The sequence below is a fragment of the Neolamprologus brichardi genome, chromosome 14 (assembly GCF_056152115.1).
Source record: "Neolamprologus brichardi isolate AB-2024 chromosome 14, ASM5615211v1, whole genome shotgun sequence".
Taxonomy (NCBI): Eukaryota; Metazoa; Chordata; class Actinopteri; order Cichliformes; family Cichlidae; genus Neolamprologus; species Neolamprologus brichardi.
Genome location: NC_142117.1, coordinates 21,032,749 through 21,050,611, shown reverse-complemented (window position 1 = coordinate 21,050,611; position 17,863 = coordinate 21,032,749). Strand labels below are relative to the sequence as shown.

The following is a 17,863-nucleotide window of genomic DNA, read 5'->3' as shown; positions in this document are numbered from 1 at the left end:
TTTCTTCAATCTGGCGTACTTGATAAAATGCATGGGCTGGGTTTTTTGGTTTTGGTTTTGGGCTTTTTTTGTGGCATGTGTGATGAACTTCGATTCATCCAGCTTGGACAGTAATACCTTGTAATGTTCCTCTTCTAATGGCCTCACTCAGTGGACGGAACCGAAAGCCCACTTTTCAAAGGGTATTCTCTAATAAACACATGAACGCCTTTGACATGTGTTTTAAATTAAATTGCCTTCCAACACATGTAAGAGCCATTAAACATAGTGGTCTTACAGCCACATTCTCTCATTTACATTGTGTTTTTGTGATATAAACCAGGTTTTCCCCTCAAAAAATATTACTTGTAATTTTGGCTTTAGCTCACCGGTCCCGTTGGATTTAGCTGTTAGTCCTCCCAGAACAACTCATTTTTTTTAAAGTCTCCATTTCTTTTTATTTCTCTTGTTGTTCCTTGCACACATGAGGCCACCATGTCTGGGATCCAGAACGACCATCTCAGGAGTTACTCAGAGTTGCAGCCAAAAATCAGGCGAAAAATAAGGCTAGGGGATGCAGGTGGGGGTTGTGGGTATCCAGAGTGGTGCACTAGGATTCAGAAAGAAAGTTTCCAACTGCAGTACCTCATCAGTATGAAAACGATTTGAATTTTCTCCTCATCAAACTTATAAAGTTTCCCTTTCACTGTGGATTCGGCTGGAGCGGCTTTGTGCACGTTTCATTTAATTTCTGCAACCTGGGGCGGATGTGTATACCAGGGACGGATTCCATTTTTGCTTTATGGGTCACAGATGATGGAAGTGTTTAAGAGTGTTTGTCCAATAAATGAGCTATTTGTTTAGAAATGCTATTAGAAGCAATGTGCTTTAAAAAAAAATGGCTGCATGCCCATATTTCTAGTTAGTGTCACATGTGTTTGTGATAGAAGATAACTTCTTGCTTTTTCTGATGTGTGCTCCAGGTGTGTATCTACCACCTGGTGCTGGGTTAGGACCAGGAGGCGTTGGAACAGGAACTGGATTCTTTCCAGGTAAAAGAGCATCCACCGAGTGTCTGCACAATTTAAAAACAAAAAAACATCCAGAACGCAGCCACTATAAACAAAGTCTGCTTCTCTTTAGAAAAGGTATGAGAGGTAAATTGAACTACCGTGGAGCAGAAGTTTAACTAAAAGAAATAGTAGTATAAGAATCACTGCAATGTGAACATGCAATTGACTAAAAAAAAAAGACACTTGCAGTATTATGTGCAAAAGTATATAAGAAACATAGCACTCTACAGTGCTTTGTCATCAAACTTCAAAGCTGAGTTGATAGTTAAGTCTTGGCACTGATGATTCAAATGACTGAAAGTGGCTCACACAGATTTAACGTTCTTATTTATAACTGAAACCTAAGGGGTCTGTTTCTGTCAAAAGCATAAACTGGAAAGTCTGAAACTGTCTGAGTAAATATTTAACCCAAAAAGTCTTTCAAGGGTGAAAATGTGCATGTTTGTGACATGTAATCATCCTTTTCTCTTGTTGTATGTACTCAAAAATATACACTCATGTGAAAAAGAAAGTTTTCACATGACTTCATGCAGTCCTGTCAAAGCACACTCTTACTGCCTCCAGAAGAATTAATAAGGTAAGGAGGAGCCAGGTGCTGCTAATCAAATGCATATAATTAACCGCTCATCAGGAAGTGTGACCATTTCCAAAGGTTGCCTGAAGAAAGCGTCTTCTCTCTAAAATAAACATGACAGCATGGCTTAGGCTTGCAAAGCTGCATTTGAACAAACCACAAGATTTCAGGAACAATTTCCTTCGAGCCAAAGTAGAAATGCTTGGCCTTAACGCACAGCATTGTGTCTGCTGAAAACCAAACACAGCATATCAAACACATCATACCACCGTGGTGCAGGTGGGATGATTTCGGTTTATTTTGTAGCCACAGGACTTGGGCACCTTGAAGTCACAGAGTCGACCCTGAACTCTTCTGTCTCAAAGTATTCTAGAGTCAGATGTGGGGCCATCTGTCAAACAGCTAAAGCTTAGCTCAAACTGGGTCATGCAACAGGACAGTGATCCCAAAACATTTACAACAGAACGGTTGAAAAAAGAAAAAAATTAAGGTGCTGCATTGACCCAGTCAAAATCCAGACCTCAACCTGACTGAAATGCTGTGGTGGAACCTTAATAGAGCCGCGCATAAACAAATGACTGCAAACTTCAGTGAACTGAAGCAACCTTGTACAGGAGAGTGAGCCAAAATTCCTCTGCAACGATGTGAGGGGCTGATAAAGTCACACTGAAAATGATTACTTCAAGTTATTGCTGCTAAAGTTGGCTCTATAAGCTATCGAATCATGGGGCATACTCGATTTTTCACCAGACTGCATGGAGTCCTGTGCAAAACTTGACTGCATACAATCAATGTATGAGCACATGCATTCAGTGGTTTATAGCATATACCTCAATGTATGCATGTGCAGCATTGTCATTTCTGGAAAAGGAACATAGATTTTGAACCTCACAAGCGAACTTATGTGACCGTGCTTCATCGTGATATAAAAACTTATATGCAAGTATGTAGTAACCCTCAGAAGATGCCACAAGACACTCCTGGTGTCCTGACAGAACTTATGACACAAGTCAGCTGGCATGATGATAAACTGTCCATTACCTTACTACATGTAGGCAAACCATAAATCAATAGTTGTATGACTGTTATTTTACTAGGGGCTGCTGGAGGGTTCCCAGCGGGCTATAAACCAGCTAAAGCTGCAGGTGAGTAGAAGAGATTTTTTGATTTATGACTCCCCCCCCCCCCAAAAAAATAAATAAAAATAACTTCTCAAGAATTGCATCTGGTTTATCATGAACCAGAGCATTCATGTCTCTGTCTGTGATGGACAAATTAAACAAAATTATATCATAAAAGTCTACTTCAAATATGTATATTGGAAGAATTGTTTTTTAGCCTCATGGAGCTGTGCATGGATCAAGGTGATTTTATGATGAATTCAGCTTGGTTTAACTCATTGCCTTCCAGCTACTGATTAATATTTATACATTTTTAATAAGCTTCAGCATCATCTAGGCCGCTCTTTGAAGAGAGTCTTTCATTCGGCTCAGCCTAAATCATAGATATTTTCCATGTAAGTTTCTTTAAATCGAGAAAGTAGTGTCATTGCAGGCACAGGTATTCAGTCTGGTGATTGTCATTTCACACATCAGCAGCAGATACTCACACACACAATTTTAGCAGCAGCTTTACACACCCTGTGTAGTACCCTGACAGGGCTTCGGCTCCCATTTGCTGAACAAGTTTGACCTTGTGCACCTTTTTCTTTCTTTTTTTTTGCTATATTTTATGCTAATGCTATTTGAGGTCTATGCGCACATTAAGTTTACGACAATAAGCATGCAACAGTGTAACATTAGTTCCATAAGAAACAGTCCTTGTCCTTGAGACAAATTTCCCTGTCAGCGCTCGGATTTGGTTCGGCCCGATCAGGGGAAACAACTGGTGAGACTTCCTTGTCACGCCACCACAAGCTAAGATTAATTAAATCCAAGGGATATTGCTGAGGCAGTAAAACAATGTGTTTGAGGGCTGACCGCTTTTAATAAGCCTTTTTGCTGGAAGGCATTATGAGTTTTCTCTTATATGCGCGCAGTGGTCTTTAACAATGATTACCGTGATAATTATCAGCCATCTCCAAATGGTAACGATGAGGGCAAAATGACGACATGACACGAGATCGCTACAGAAACAAACACAGCAGTGCGACCGTGATCAGCCTATCATTAATGTTGTCATCACTTTTATCATCATCTGCTGTTTCTGTCAGGAGGTTATGCAGGAGGAGGTGGAGGCCGAGGCCTGTTCGTGCCAGGGGCAGGTGGCCAGGTCATTGCAGGATTGCCAGCAGGTATGAAGCAACTGCGCTTAATTGATTTAGCTGTCGACCAGCAATGCGCCTGCCTTTAGGAGCCGCTGTCATTACACATAATCAGGCAAAGCATTTCGGCATCTTAAGTCATAGCTGTCCGTTTGTGTTAAAACAGTTTAACAAATTATGTCACAATCAGATAATCACACAGTCCTCGCATATTATGTTTGCTTTGACTTCAGCAGGACAAGGTGGAAAGGCCCCTAAACCAGGTAAGCTGGAACATTTTTTTTAGTGTTATTGTGTTTTTTTATTCTATCATTTTATTGATATTAAAACAGACTCTGATTTTTACATGGAGCTAACACCAATCTACATTTTCACAAAATATTTTGAACCCACTATTTTTGCTCGGTTTCCACATGATGCAGTTTTGCAATAATAAGGAGATTTTACACCATGTTGGATGGTCTTGAAAGGAAGGAAATCTAATCACTCTATGGTCTGCATTACCTTTACCCACCCAGTCCTTAAAGAGACAGTCTATTCATCGGGTGTCAGCAGGTTGTCCTTATCAGCCCTGGGGTTTTTTGCGGTGGTGGGGTTGGCATCTCTCTGGGGAATCCTGACTGGGTGGGATCATACATACAGATTTCTCTACCTCTGCTACATGAAAAGGATTAAGGAGTGATGATTGGCAGAGTGCAAACAGCTATCAAGGCCTGCCAAGCAGTGGTGCCAGAGCACTGATTAATGTTATTGTAAAGCTGGACCCTCACAATATCTGGAAACCTCCGTGTTGAAATTTACCACAGCCCTTCTCTCCGATACTGTACAATAAATATTTTCCTTTGCTGTATTTTAGTCTGCACCGCATTGGTGCTCTAGTAAATTTAGCCATCATTTAATTTCCCCCAAGCACCGCTGATACAATCGCAGCCTACCTCTCTGTGTTTAGAAAGATAAGGGACCAAGCAATGGTTCTATAGTCCTGATAACACATGGAGCGGGGTCCCTCTGGAGTGCCACACCCTCACCCTCCAACCAGAGAGGCTGGAAAGCACTTTTGTGAAAATGACCTAATATCCAGCATTTGGTGGAAGTTGACTTTGGCCGGGCGCAGCAGAGCATTACTGGAGAAATATTGCGCTTTTGTGTGCATTTAAGACCCCTCTCTTCCTCACCGTGTACACGGCAGGAATTAAATTGGTGAGAAAAAGGGAAGTGAGAAATGTTTTAAAAAGCTCCTTGCGTGTTTGTTTTAGATCAGTGCTCCGCTCTGAATCCATACTAATCTTTGTTGTATGGAAAATACTCACAGTGCATTACTGGGGTTTAGCTAAGACGCTTTTTTTTTTAAATGGAAAAGAAGACTTAAAGTCTCAGGGGAGCAGTAATATGTTCCGCTTCATGGCTGTTCACAAAGCTTTGAATGTTGGTTTCCATCAGAGCTGCTTTCCTTTCCATCAGAGGAATATTGCCTGAAGCCTTACAAGCATGAAGCCTCCATTAATACACAAATGTATATCTACAGTTCACCTGTAAGTAAGACTCACACAGCGGCAGGTAGAATCCATCCCATTGGTCAGTGTCTGCAGGCTTGTGCTGCAGAGAGAACATGCAACTGTCACGTGAAAATTCACTGACATGTTTTTAGTTTTTCATTAATCTTCAATATTAAGAGCAAGGATTGTCTTTCTAAGGACACACAAATGCAAACACTGGTCAGCTAATCTCAGATGCATGCTCACATAACAGGAGCTGCCAGTCATTCTTCTGATGAAGTCAAGCAGTGACATTGCATTCCTCAGATATGCACCTTGCCTTTGCAGTAATGGAGAACAGCAGCTGGCTATGTGAGTAGCGTGACTGCAGTGAATTGCAGCGTAACTCATGCAAGACCTTGTAAATGTTACACTAATTGTGAAGTCTGTCAGCATCCAGCTCTGACAATACAATGAAAGGTGGAAGGAGGAACTTTCTCCTTATGAACAGCTGTTGGACCCCTTTTCTTGTGCTGCCTCAAGCGAAGGTGGAATCAATACTCATAGCGTTATTGCTGAAACTTGGCTTTCGCCGACCAGCCTCTTGTCACTTTCAGGCAACGTGAACGCAGTTAACGAGAAACATAGAGGTTACTGTTTTTGCTGTTGGTGTAATTTCTTTGTACGATTACAATGGTCTGTTTTAGCTTGAGAAAAGATGTGTCTGTGTGGGAGAGCTGCAATGTGTTTACACTCAGCCTACCAGTGGACTCTCCAAGAGTAATAAACACTGAAGATCATAGACAACATGTTGTCTGTCTTCGTTTTCTAACGCTGTCAGAAGCTGACAAGAGCGAGCCTCGGCCTTTGAGCAATGAAAACATATATGAGCCATCGGGATCTGTAAGCAATTTAACAGACTATAGATCTCATACAGTAGATGGATGAAATACTGCTCGTGTATAGTTTGTCTGTCGAAAGCATCAGTGGCAGTCGGGCTTTTATTAGTTTCTAGGCTCATAATGTTATAAAATAGGTATGTGTGAGCAAATAGCAATGACTAAAGGAAAAAACTAATGGCTGGCTGGCAGCAAGTCGCAAATCTGAAGAAATTAACATCTCAGGAGAAGACAAGTAGGCATCAGGTGTCACTTCTTTGTAAGAAAGTCCAACACTAGCTTTTAGGAAAGCTGTCCCTGAACAGTCTCTGTGCTATTCAGGACAGCTGAGTACACTGAGTTTCTGAGTAAGCTCTGCCAACTGCCATCCAACCAGAAAGAAAGACGGAAATTGATATTGTGAGCCTGGTAATGTAAGCCCACTGTTCGGCTTAACCTTGTGATGTAACTGCAGTGTAGTACAACTCAGCATTACAACCTGAAGTCTCCAAAAAGTCTTTGCGAAGGCGCAGCGGGATTTGTTGCAGAGCCGTTTATGAATAGATAAACGTACTGGAAAAAACTGGCAGCTGAGTGTAAAGAGTCTCGCCTTTTCTGCGGCTCTTCCACTGAAACATGATGATGAAAAGTATTGGAAAATGTAGTCAAAAATCCTCCTCGGAAAATTTGAGATACATGTAACATTTTGGTCCACACAGAAACATGTCTCTGAGTTGTTTTGGCAGTCATATGGACCTGCGTGGCGGCAGGCCAGCAGAGAGTTGTGGCTGCTGATTGCAGAAAATACATGCAGGTGGTGGGCTTGAGTGTTCGCAGCACTTTAGACTGTTTGTGAAAATCTGAAATAAATGAAGATATTCACTTTAATACCATCACTGGGGAAAAAAAAGCCCCTGTAATTTGTAAGAAAACAGTTATTTCAACACACGCACTTCTTTTTTTTTTCACGTAAAAACTCAGAATTTCTTTTTTCAGTTAATCTTTCTAGGATTTAAAAAGCACGGCCCAGACGTACACCTGCTTTTCTTTTCCTGCTCATCTTCTGGTTCATATCACGGTCATTGTTTGAAAACGCACCAAGTGAACTTGTCTTCTTCAAAAGCAGGAAAGGCAGAGAAATTGAAGCGTGCAGTGGACACGGGGAGGACAGACGAGAGACAGGCTAAAGCAAGGAGAACGGAAAGGACCGATAACTCACGCGGACATGCCATATATATGTCATACGTGTACACCACCTCTCACCGCCGCGCAGAGAATTATATGCGCATTCATTCGCATAGCACACATACCGAGAGAGCTCTGTGAGAGAAAGGAGACTGATAGATTGAGGTGAGGATTAAAGTGTTTAGCCAAAAGAAGATGAGCTCTGAGGAGGTTTAGTCTCCTGGAGCACATGTGTTTTTCATTACCGCAGCTCAGACCTGTCCTCTGAGCTGTCAGAGACTGGAAGCATCTGCATGTGAATATGCATGACTATGATTGTATGTAAATATGTTTATCATCTTCATATGTGCGCAATTACGAGAGCGACCGCATGTGTGCGCGCCGACACAAACACACACACAAATACCGAATATGTATTCTGACATCAGTTTGGAGGCATTCGGCATGCCTTTCAGCACATAATAGACACACTTGTCTATGCAGGAAAAATGTGAATTATGGACTTTTCTCTATTCTTACTCAACTATCTTTCCTCTTAGTCCATTTAATCTGCCCTCCACCGGCTCTCTGCGTCAAGCATTCAAGATCTTGGAAAATAAACTGTCTGCAGCGGAAACTTTCTGATATCACCCCCACACTGGACTCAGCCCACCCAATATGCACACAGCCAACACGGCTTATTTGTTCGCATTGCAAGTGCCTGTTGTCTCCCAAACAATTTTTCTTGGATTACGTCACCAGTTGTTGATGTTCCATTTTCTGTGTCCTCGCGAATTCATCTTGAGAATTACATTTATATTGGATTAAAGCTTGATAAGAAGCTCTTTATTAGTTTCCATTGGTGCCTAATCTGTCAGGCGTTCCACACATCACTGTTTCTAACTGTGGTATTTCCCCGCATGCAATTATAAAGTACTTTTTCTCTGCTTTAGTAATATCTCCTCAGGCCCTCACTGGCCAGTTTTGTATTTTGTTTGCACGGTTATTTTCCTGGGAACGTTACTACCGATGCATCTTGTCCATCTCCGCTTTGTTGGTTGAGCAACTGTCCCATGACAATACTTCTCACAACCTTATCTGACGCTCCCTTTGCCAGCAGGTCGGCAACGTGCGACTGTACTTGTCCATCCGGCTGCACAGCCAAAGCGTTATTTATGTAGTGATAGAGAAGCTTATGACGACAGAGTGAAGTCTGTGAGAGGCGAGGGCCTGTTTTGTAGATTCGTTTAAGAGTAAGCATTTACAGCGCTGTTGGGTTTGAAGAATTTAAAGAGCCATTAAGAGGAGATTATTTGTTTGGAAAGTTTACTGTATGCATTCCAGTCTTGGTGGGTATAAAGGATCATGCATCACACGGCATCGTCAAAAGAGTGGCGGGTGATTGATACATACACAGCTCACGTCTATGCTCAGGTCTGATGCAGGGCCTTAAAAATGTTGTGACGCAACATGTGTCATTTTAAAAAGGTCACTGTAAAAGTGTTCTGGTGCTGATGTCTTGTCCTCCCGGTGCAGGTTTGCTCATTCATTAAAATGCTCCTAATTTCAAATAATGGGAGTCGCAGAAATTATCTCACCCCTGTGAAATGTCGCTCTTGGATTTCTCAATCAGGCCCAGTGCCGGGCTTCAGTAACCTGGGATGATAAATGGGTTCTGAATGACTTCAGCTTTGGCCCTTGAGGCTTCGTAGGTATCCTAACGCATTAGTTCATGCAGCAATGCCTCTGCATATTTGTAACGTGCTATTTAGTAAACAGCTTTCCCACTGTCAGTGACAGTTTATCTTCTCTTGCTTGCTTTCCTTTGTAGAGTATCCCATACAGTTTGTCATAATGAAATGCCTCTCGTGGCTGAGCGGTGATAGCAGCCTTTTTCATAACGCCAGAGGAACTTGGAAAATGCTTTTAAGGCCGACTCCAGGAATCCATCGTCAATGTTTTAATTTGCATGTTATGAGCTGAGCCGACCTGTTGAGCACTAGCCTCCCCTCTCGGCCCTCTGTTGTCAGAAAAGCATTCAGTGGAATGGCAGTTAGATGCATGATGCATATGTGGACCATCTGGGAGAGGAAACGCACTTGGCCAACTTTACATACCATGGCCACAGGCTGCATTTGTTGACTGATTTTCTTACACCATGCATAATTTGCACAATTGAACCTCCCTGCACATGGAACCCACTGATCACAAATGAGCAGGTTTTTTTCCCCCCTAAAACTTCATTCTCCCCCAGCACATGTACTCCGTGCTTTGCTGCTCGATCTAATGCCTGTGGTTTGTTTCTGCCTTGTCTGCATGTCTTTACAGTACATTCTGTGAGTGTGTGTGCCAAGCTACAAAATGAGCAATGGTATGAGCTCTGAGTTAGAGATACTCTTCAGACATATTCAGGGGCTTAGTGTTGGCAGAGCAACTGTGACATTCCTTTAGAAGTGGATAAAAAGGAGAAGAGCAGAGCCTCTCCACTCACACACAAACAAGGAAGCGGGAGACATGTCGGGTCAACTTGAAAGCCTATAGCATAGCGTGTTCTGCTCTATATGGCTCTAGTATAAACAATTACATCAGAGGCTCGGTGGATATCGTGTAATGCGTGGAGTCGAAAATTAACATGGTGTAAATTAAGACATGGGAATAATGGTCTTTTGGACAGATGTGCTTGAAATAATGCGTGTTTGCAGAGGTGAGAGGCTTGAAAAGACTCGGGCTGGTGGGTTCAGACTGCCGCAGACGTCAGTGGGCATGGCAGCCTGGTTTGGCACAGCGGTGCTGCTTTAAATCCAAAGAAAGTGTAATGGTGACTTTTACAGTTGCCTTTAATTTGAAGAGTTGCTCAGCGCCTCACAGATGATGTATGTGTTCTGATGCCCAAGTGTGTGGGTTTGTGAGGCTCTCCAAAGATACCCAAAGTTTTTCTTGCACTGTAGGTGCCCACCGCCAAATATCCCCTTTTAATTTTTTAGTATGATGCAAAGCTCCCTTATAAAAGTGAATAATTGCCACTCGTACCAACTTACTGACACCTAACACTGATCTCAACCTGGATGGTGTGAGAGTGTGCTTGCACACGGTAACAGCAAGCATAGATGTCAGAGAACAAGACAATAACAAGACCTTTTCCCTGTTTGTCTGTAGGATTTTTGACAGTTTTGCACTTGGGGTCATTTGGCAGAGAGGCAGGATCAGGCTTTGGGACCTCTCATTGATCGTGTCAATGACTCCATGGAAAAGGAAAAGCAAAAACAATATAAGGCTTCCCGCCAAAGTCGGCAAGCTCACATCAGCCAGCGAGGGAAAGACTTTGTGTGTAGCGGTGTGACTGTGTAAATACTTAATTAGTCCAACATGTGACTCGTCCTGCCTTTCACAGCACCGCATGTCCGTGACTGACAGCACAACCAAATCTTGAGGTAACCAAGAGCAGGGGAGGTCAAAATGGAGGGAGGGGGGGAGAAGAGTAAGCAAAGGGGGAGCTTCGGTGTGTCCACATGTCTCACGCGATCTGGAATCACCATCGCACGTCACATGACTCTGGCTTCCATTCAGCTTGTCCTGCGTCACCTTGCAAGAATGCAACTTATCCACCAACTTGGAAGCAAAACTGTGTGATAATTTGATACTGATAAAAATCTGCTGTCATGACAGTGAAGGACAAAATGATGGGCTTAACTTTCAAAGTGAAAATTTATATGGGACCACAGCTGAACAGCAGAATCTGCCTGTCAGTCACAGTAAAGCACTGAGTCTCCTGGGCTCTTGAAGAGGAAGTTTATCTTCATGAAGATTTTCCGTCACATTACAGAAAATTACAGCATTTGTATTATGCTGTAGCACGTCTTTGTGCTTCTTGCAGCTACTCTACTCTTCACATGTTTGTTTGATTAGCCATTTTTTGCATACCAGCACCGGCTTCCAAGTCAGATAACAGTATTAAAAATGTGTATGAGTTACAGTACAATAACCTCCCTTTGTGAATTAACCACTTGTTCTTATGAAGCTTCCCTGATTAAATATGACCTGAAACCAAGAATACAATGAGAAACAAGTCCCAAAAATTTCCTGGACATTCCAGAGCTCCAGCTCCGAAGTCTGCTCTCCTCGCGTCTGCCGTCAGTTACAGTGGATCTCTGCCATGGAATTCTTTGCTCTCTTAAATTAAACCCTTCACCAGACCCAGCTGGTTCACAAAGCAGAGAGCGAGAGAGAATGAGAGGAGAGAAAGGCGGAGGAAAATGGAGGGGATGGAAAGGAGCGAGCAAATATTTCTCTCGCTTCTCATGTTTGGCTTTCTCCATTTGCTGCTATTAACACCTCATGTCTGGTCTGCACAAGCCCTTAGACACCAACTGGAGAGGAAAGAGTGAGAGGAAAGAGACAAGGATGGTTAAACCGACAGAGGAACGGTAACAGAAAAAGACTGTGCGCCGAAAATATTGTTTTGATTAATGTCTCTTGTATTCCTCTGGTCCCGAAACAGAGAATTACCTTACCTAACCCCAACGGAGAATGAGCAAGACGTTTCAGTGCAGAGATTGAAACCAGATATTTCTGTTCACACTGGCTCACATCCATCACTTGTTCTGGACTTGTGTTTGAGAACATGACTGGTGACTGAAAGTACTAGCCACACTGTCTGGCCAGTTTTAATCCAGCGTAAGTCTTCGGTTCAAATAGCTCTCTGCAGGAGGCATGGCTGCCTGTCCTTCGTCACGTTTTCATTCCATTGAAAAACAAGATTCCCTCTTCTTTGCCGGAGAAGCTTTAAACTCATGTACCCACAGTGAAATCATTCTTAAACAAGCGACCGCAAATTAATCACCCACCATTGCTAGGCAATGCTCAATTATTCATAACCGCAGCACAGCAGATTTCACCTCAACAACCTGTTTGTGCACTTGCCACTTCACAGCTCAGAGCCAGGGGTCTTTTCTCAATGGAAACTGGCTAGTAAACAGTGTTTCTGTCGCATTTCTTTTTTTCAAGGTATCTAAATGGAGGAAACTTTGATGCACTGCTGTGCCGCATCACTTACCTTCCAGTTTACTTGGCTCCCAGTCCTCCCTCCTGTGTAGTATTGGGTTTCTGTGCCGTTTAGAGCACAGGCCTTCTTTGGGTTCTTTTGTCTAAGGTCCAAATGCAATTGGGGTTTCAAGTGGTCTCTCGAGCTTTTTATTACGACTCGAGAGTCACTGAGAAAATTCGGAGCTGTATTAATGTACAGAAGTCCTTCAGCTTGACAGTAATCAGCCAAATATTTGGAGCGGCACCAAAGAAAAATGATGATTTGATATCAGGGTAACGGTGCAGGCTTTCCAAGTGTGCAGACCATGACAGCAAACAGCAATGGTGTGGACTCCCGCTAATGCGTGAGCTAAGTCGGGTCTATTTGTGTGAGCTGACATGCTGTAATAGTAGTAGTCCAACAAAAGCCTGCTTGTTTGGACTCACAAGATGGTGTAAATATAGCTAAACAGAGGGCTTTTGTACAAAACTCAACCCTCCATCTCCCAAAGACACAATCAGTGGATGAATGCCAAACTGACAAAAGTCCAGATTTTGTTAGCGTGTCCTCTCTCTTTGAGCTCAAACATACACAACCTCCAGGGTAACTTTTTTAAAACTGTAAAGCATTGTATTTTGCTACGCTCCAGTGATGTCAGAATTACAGAAAACGAAGTGTTCCTTCTTTTCTTTCTTCTCTAAACTTTGCCTCTGCCCAAGGCCTGCACTCATAGCCTCTCGCTCTCTCTCTCTCACACACACACACACACACACACACACACACACACAGAAGTATTCTGTGTGTCTGGATTGTGTCTCATGATCTCAATCAGACAGTTGAGCTCAACCTGGCAGATGCTGGACAACCTTTAAAACCGCTGCCAGGTTGGGTTGTGCATGTGCGAGCACAGGTGGGCCAGATGATGGATGAATAAGCTAAAAACCTCCAGGGTCCTACCTGTCTTCAGTCTTTGGTCCCCACTAACATGCAAAAGCCTCCTCTTGCTGTAATCTCACACCTACAAACATGCCTCAGATTGGCCAGTGAGACAGTCCAGTGCTCTTAGTGTAAATGAACACATCAAACCAGACCTGTAACGCTTCCATTTTTATGCCAGTTCTTTTAAATTTCTGCTGTGCATTGCTCACTGATAAGCTCGAGACAAATGATTCCTCATGTCAGCCGAAGACACATTGGGAAAAGGAAAGCCCAGGATCAGAGAGATTTATATAAGAATTGATTACTTTGAGGTGTGGCTGGGGATGGTTTTGCAATCAAGGGGAGTCAAGCTGAAAGCGTGGAAGGAGATGAATTATCACAAGGACACTCAGCTTAGCCTTTGGACTCATATTGCATGCTAAGTCTAGTTGCCAAACCCTTTGCAAGGCCGATGCCCACATTTGTTTTGACTCGGTCATGAAACTTTACTCTCCATCTTCCCCTCTGTCTCTCGCCGCACATTTCCCACCCTTTGTCAGTATCATTACCTGCACCCCGCGGCTTGCTGGACCGACACCAGACCTCCCGCCCTCCACTCTCGCCTTTTCTCCCCCTCCCCCTTACTCAACTCATTTCCCATGCTTACTCGTTCTCACCCCGAGATTATTTTTTGGCATACAAGCGTTGATGAAAATAAATTCTTTGGTCGACTAGCCCATTGGCAGCATCCAAATTTCGTCTGGTTTCGAAAACAGTCATTACGCCAACCTGTTTGTCTCTGATAAAAGAATTTGGTTAACTCACAGCTTCTTTTAATTCAACTCTGTGAAATACAGCTCTGACATTAATGTTCCTAACATGTTTTAAAACTTCCATTCCCATATGTTAACGCCAAGTAATAGGCATTTATCACTTTGGCAGTTGTCTGGAGATACTTAAGTTCGACATAATGCATCTAGATGTGAATAAAATTACACCATCTTGAGGGGGTTTTTTTCTTCTTCTTCTCTCTGTCTAAATTATAGCATGTTTTGTATCTTAAGAAATCTAACATATAAAGTTAAGATGGGATTTTATAATCTATTAAATTACCTTTTTTCCCAATGATTTAAAGCCACTAAATTCAAGCAATCTAAACCTTTGTCTGACTGTACTTTCCAGTGTTGAATTTTCTAAATGTGCTTTCTTAAGAGTCAGAGCTGAGGCAAAGCAGAATCTGTTTTCTGGAGTTTTTTTAATACTAAACTAGTCTCTTATGATCAATAGGCAGGTGGCGAGCATTTTTTCTTTTGCTCTTTCCCCACGTTCTTCTCACATTGTTTGTTCTTGTCAGCTTGCAGGAATATGGCTTTATTCATGTGTGAAGTGAAGCCAAAAAGATTAGTTTGGGGATTTAGGGCCTCAAAAAGTGCAGACTGCTCCATCCAGTGTTTAGAATTAAACATAACCAGATAGGGAACCAGTTTTTTTTTTTTTATGGTATTTCTCTCATGCGTTTTAGCCAGTTGGGGTCAGCTTTATCCCATGTACCCAAAGTAAAGTCCTTGGCTCTAAAAACATACACACAAGTGTTTTCAATCAGATCTAATTGGGCACACATGACATTATATCTTATGCCATGACATTTATTTTTTTACTGTATGGTGCGCTGTACTCACAGGTCTTGGAAAATGTTTGAGTTATGGCTTATTTTTCTTTAGGAGTAACTACTGCTGGGTAAACCACATCGAACTCATTATAGCCACATTGAAAGAAAACTGTGTGCTTTTCTTTAATTTGCTATCATCTACACACTTCAGTCCGTTTGTGAACTGTCACTTTTTTATCATCCAGGATATGGAAATCTAGGAGGTGGCGGCCTGGGGCCTGGAGGCTATGGAGGAGGTGAGCTGAAACTAGAACAGCTATGTGTATGTTAAACACAGGGGCAAAAACTCACTAACCTTTAACCTCTTGTGTCGCTTAGGTGGCTACGGGGGCTACTATCCGGGAGCTGGATCAAAGGCTGCTAAAAGCGGTAAAATGCAGGGCAGAAAATGTCTTGGTAGAAATGTAACATCGGCGGCTAATAAAACAGTGATGGCGTCAGCGAACAATTTTTCCTTGATTTCTCATTGAGTGCAGTGGAAACTGGAGGTTCATCAGATATGATTATGGGATATTGGCTGTTGGAACGAGACACTGTTTATGTTTCAATTACTTGTTTTGATTATTGAAGCAATATTATGCTTCTTTCGAAATTCAGTCCTGATATCTGAGGTCTAAAAATGCCTCATGACTTTAAGGTCTGAAGTAACTTCCAGGATTACAATGAAACATCCCTGCAGAGGTGGAATGAGCTTGTCTGCCATGTGAAAGCTTGTTGTTAAACAGAAACATTGCCTCCCTCTTATGTCAAATCTGTTTTGGTTTGGATAATTGTAAACTGACATTACCGATGTCACTGTAATCTGTTCAGGTTCTGTTCACTAAACAAAAAAACAACACACATTCACAGATGAGGCTCCTGCATGGATCTGAAGTGCATCTGAAATTCTGGTTGTCCTGCTCACAGGTGCAGGAGGCAAGCTCACGTTTTGGCCTGTTGACAGACTACTGTACAGACCAGACTGACACTGACTGAAGCGTTTTGAACTCTGAAAGATCTGCATGCTCAAATGTTAGGAGAAAGCCAAAGTGAATGTTTCACATTAATGGTAACTCGGCATGGAAACACAGTTTGGCAAACATGCGTACATTTTTAGCATGTACTTGCAAACCTTAGACAGTGTGAACCTCAGCAGAGCCTGGCCTGACCTGAGAGTCTGTGCTGTATTCAGACACATGATTTGCCTTAAATTAGTACGGCTGATTAAAAATGAACTCAAGAGGGCTCAATCATGGCCAAGACTTGACTGTGGCACAGAGCCTACCGTTAAGTATTGATTGGCAATGGCAAAAATCAGTCCGTAGAATCAGTCTGTATTGTTTTCATGACACTGAAAATAACAGGTCCTTCCTCTGAAAGAGCACAGATAAAACAAAACATTCCCTTGCCAGAGTTTGCCTCACCAGTTCCCCCAGAACGCATACTTACAGGCAGTGCGCAATGTCTGTCCAATAAAGTGTGTGGACTCTAAGATAAAAAAAAATTAACCAAATAAACCATTGTGTTTTATCCAGCTGCCAAGCTCCCTTGCAAGTGAAGCTGACAGCTCATTTCCTGCAGGAGGGGTTAGCCAGCGAAATGAGGCATTTGATGAAGTGAGGAAAATGCCATGCATGCTGGCTGCCGTTTCTGATTAAAGCAAAAGTCAAAAGCCATGTTGCTTTTGGTCACGGGAGTGATGATAAACTGCAAGGCCCAGATTAGCTGCTCTCATTACCGCTGACCAGCAAGCGGACCTGCCACAAGTCACAAAGCGACTCATTGCTCATCTTTAGTGGCACAGGGCCCTCTAGTGGTGTTGGGATGTACAACTTTACAGTGGTACAAAGCATCTTATTGGTGTCAAAGACTAACGCTGAACTGAATGTGACTTCAAATGTATGTTTATGTCTACATATGAACAGGGGTTGGAGGAGGAGGAGGTCCTGGAGTCACTGGAACTGGACCTGGTGGAGGCAAGGCACACACCTAATATCATTTTCCACCTTTTCTAATTTTCTTCATTTTATTTTAGCTCTGATTTCTCGAGTAAAATTGAAAGCCAGTCTTACTTTTGTTAGGTACTCACTAGAATAGATTGTATATAGTACATTTTCTAATATATAATAGTAAGAAAGAAAGGAGTCAGCTGTGTGAAGGGGCAGAAATCCCAGTTTGGCCAGGATGTGTGTGTTCTGGACACTGTGTCTTTTTCACACTCCTTTAAGCAAAATAATATTATGGCTTCTTTTCTTTGTTTTTTTTTTCAGCACCTGTTATTCCTCAGACCGGCCTTCCTGGAGGTGGTGGCGCAGGAAAAAAAGCTGCCAAAGTGCCAGGTTTTGTAGACTCAACAATAAACTCAGAGTGAAGACAGACAGGATGCAGCCCACCAGGCAGTGCAGCCACATCAAAAATATTTTCCAACAAAACATATATTTCTGCAAAAAGAAAACAGAAAAGCTTATATGGACAGTAGTGTGCAAAAGTCTTGCGTTACCACTCGTTTCTTTATATTTTGCTAATAAAATGTGAAACATGTGCAGTAATTTATTAAAACATGTCCAAACATACTTGAAAATATAGGATATAGCGTAAAAACACAGAGAGCTTGAAAGTCAGTTGTGGTATGTCCAGCTTTATACTTTGGCACAGCCTGAACTCTTAGTCAAAATTTCTTGTAATTTCTTGTAATTTAAAAGTAACCTTCAGAAATAGTTCTGAAGGACATTCAGAGCTCTCCTCTGGATGTTGGCTCGCTTTTGTTCCATTCTCTGTCAAGATGATCCCACACTGTTTAAATAATGTTGAGGTTTGGGCTCTGAGAAGCCAATCCATGACTGATAATACTTCATTGTTTGTTTTTCT

The 17,863-nt window shown here is 42.3% G+C and overlaps 1 protein-coding gene across 1 annotated transcript in view; it reads left to right on the top strand.

Moving 5' to 3' along the window:
- The window catches only part of elna (elastin a), a 45,936-nt gene that overhangs the window by 11,413 nt on the left and 16,660 nt on the right, over window positions 1–17,863 (top strand). The window contains exons 2-9 of the mRNA XM_087851631.1: window positions 963–1,031; window positions 2,724–2,771; window positions 3,839–3,919; window positions 4,123–4,152; window positions 15,202–15,252; window positions 15,335–15,385; window positions 16,921–16,971; window positions 17,266–17,334. Coding sequence (XP_087707757.1) covers window positions 963–1,031; window positions 2,724–2,771; window positions 3,839–3,919; window positions 4,123–4,152; window positions 15,202–15,252; window positions 15,335–15,385; window positions 16,921–16,971; window positions 17,266–17,334 — 450 coding nt within the window. The remainder of the gene's footprint in view (window positions 1–962; window positions 1,032–2,723; window positions 2,772–3,838; window positions 3,920–4,122; window positions 4,153–15,201; window positions 15,253–15,334; window positions 15,386–16,920; window positions 16,972–17,265; window positions 17,335–17,863) is intronic.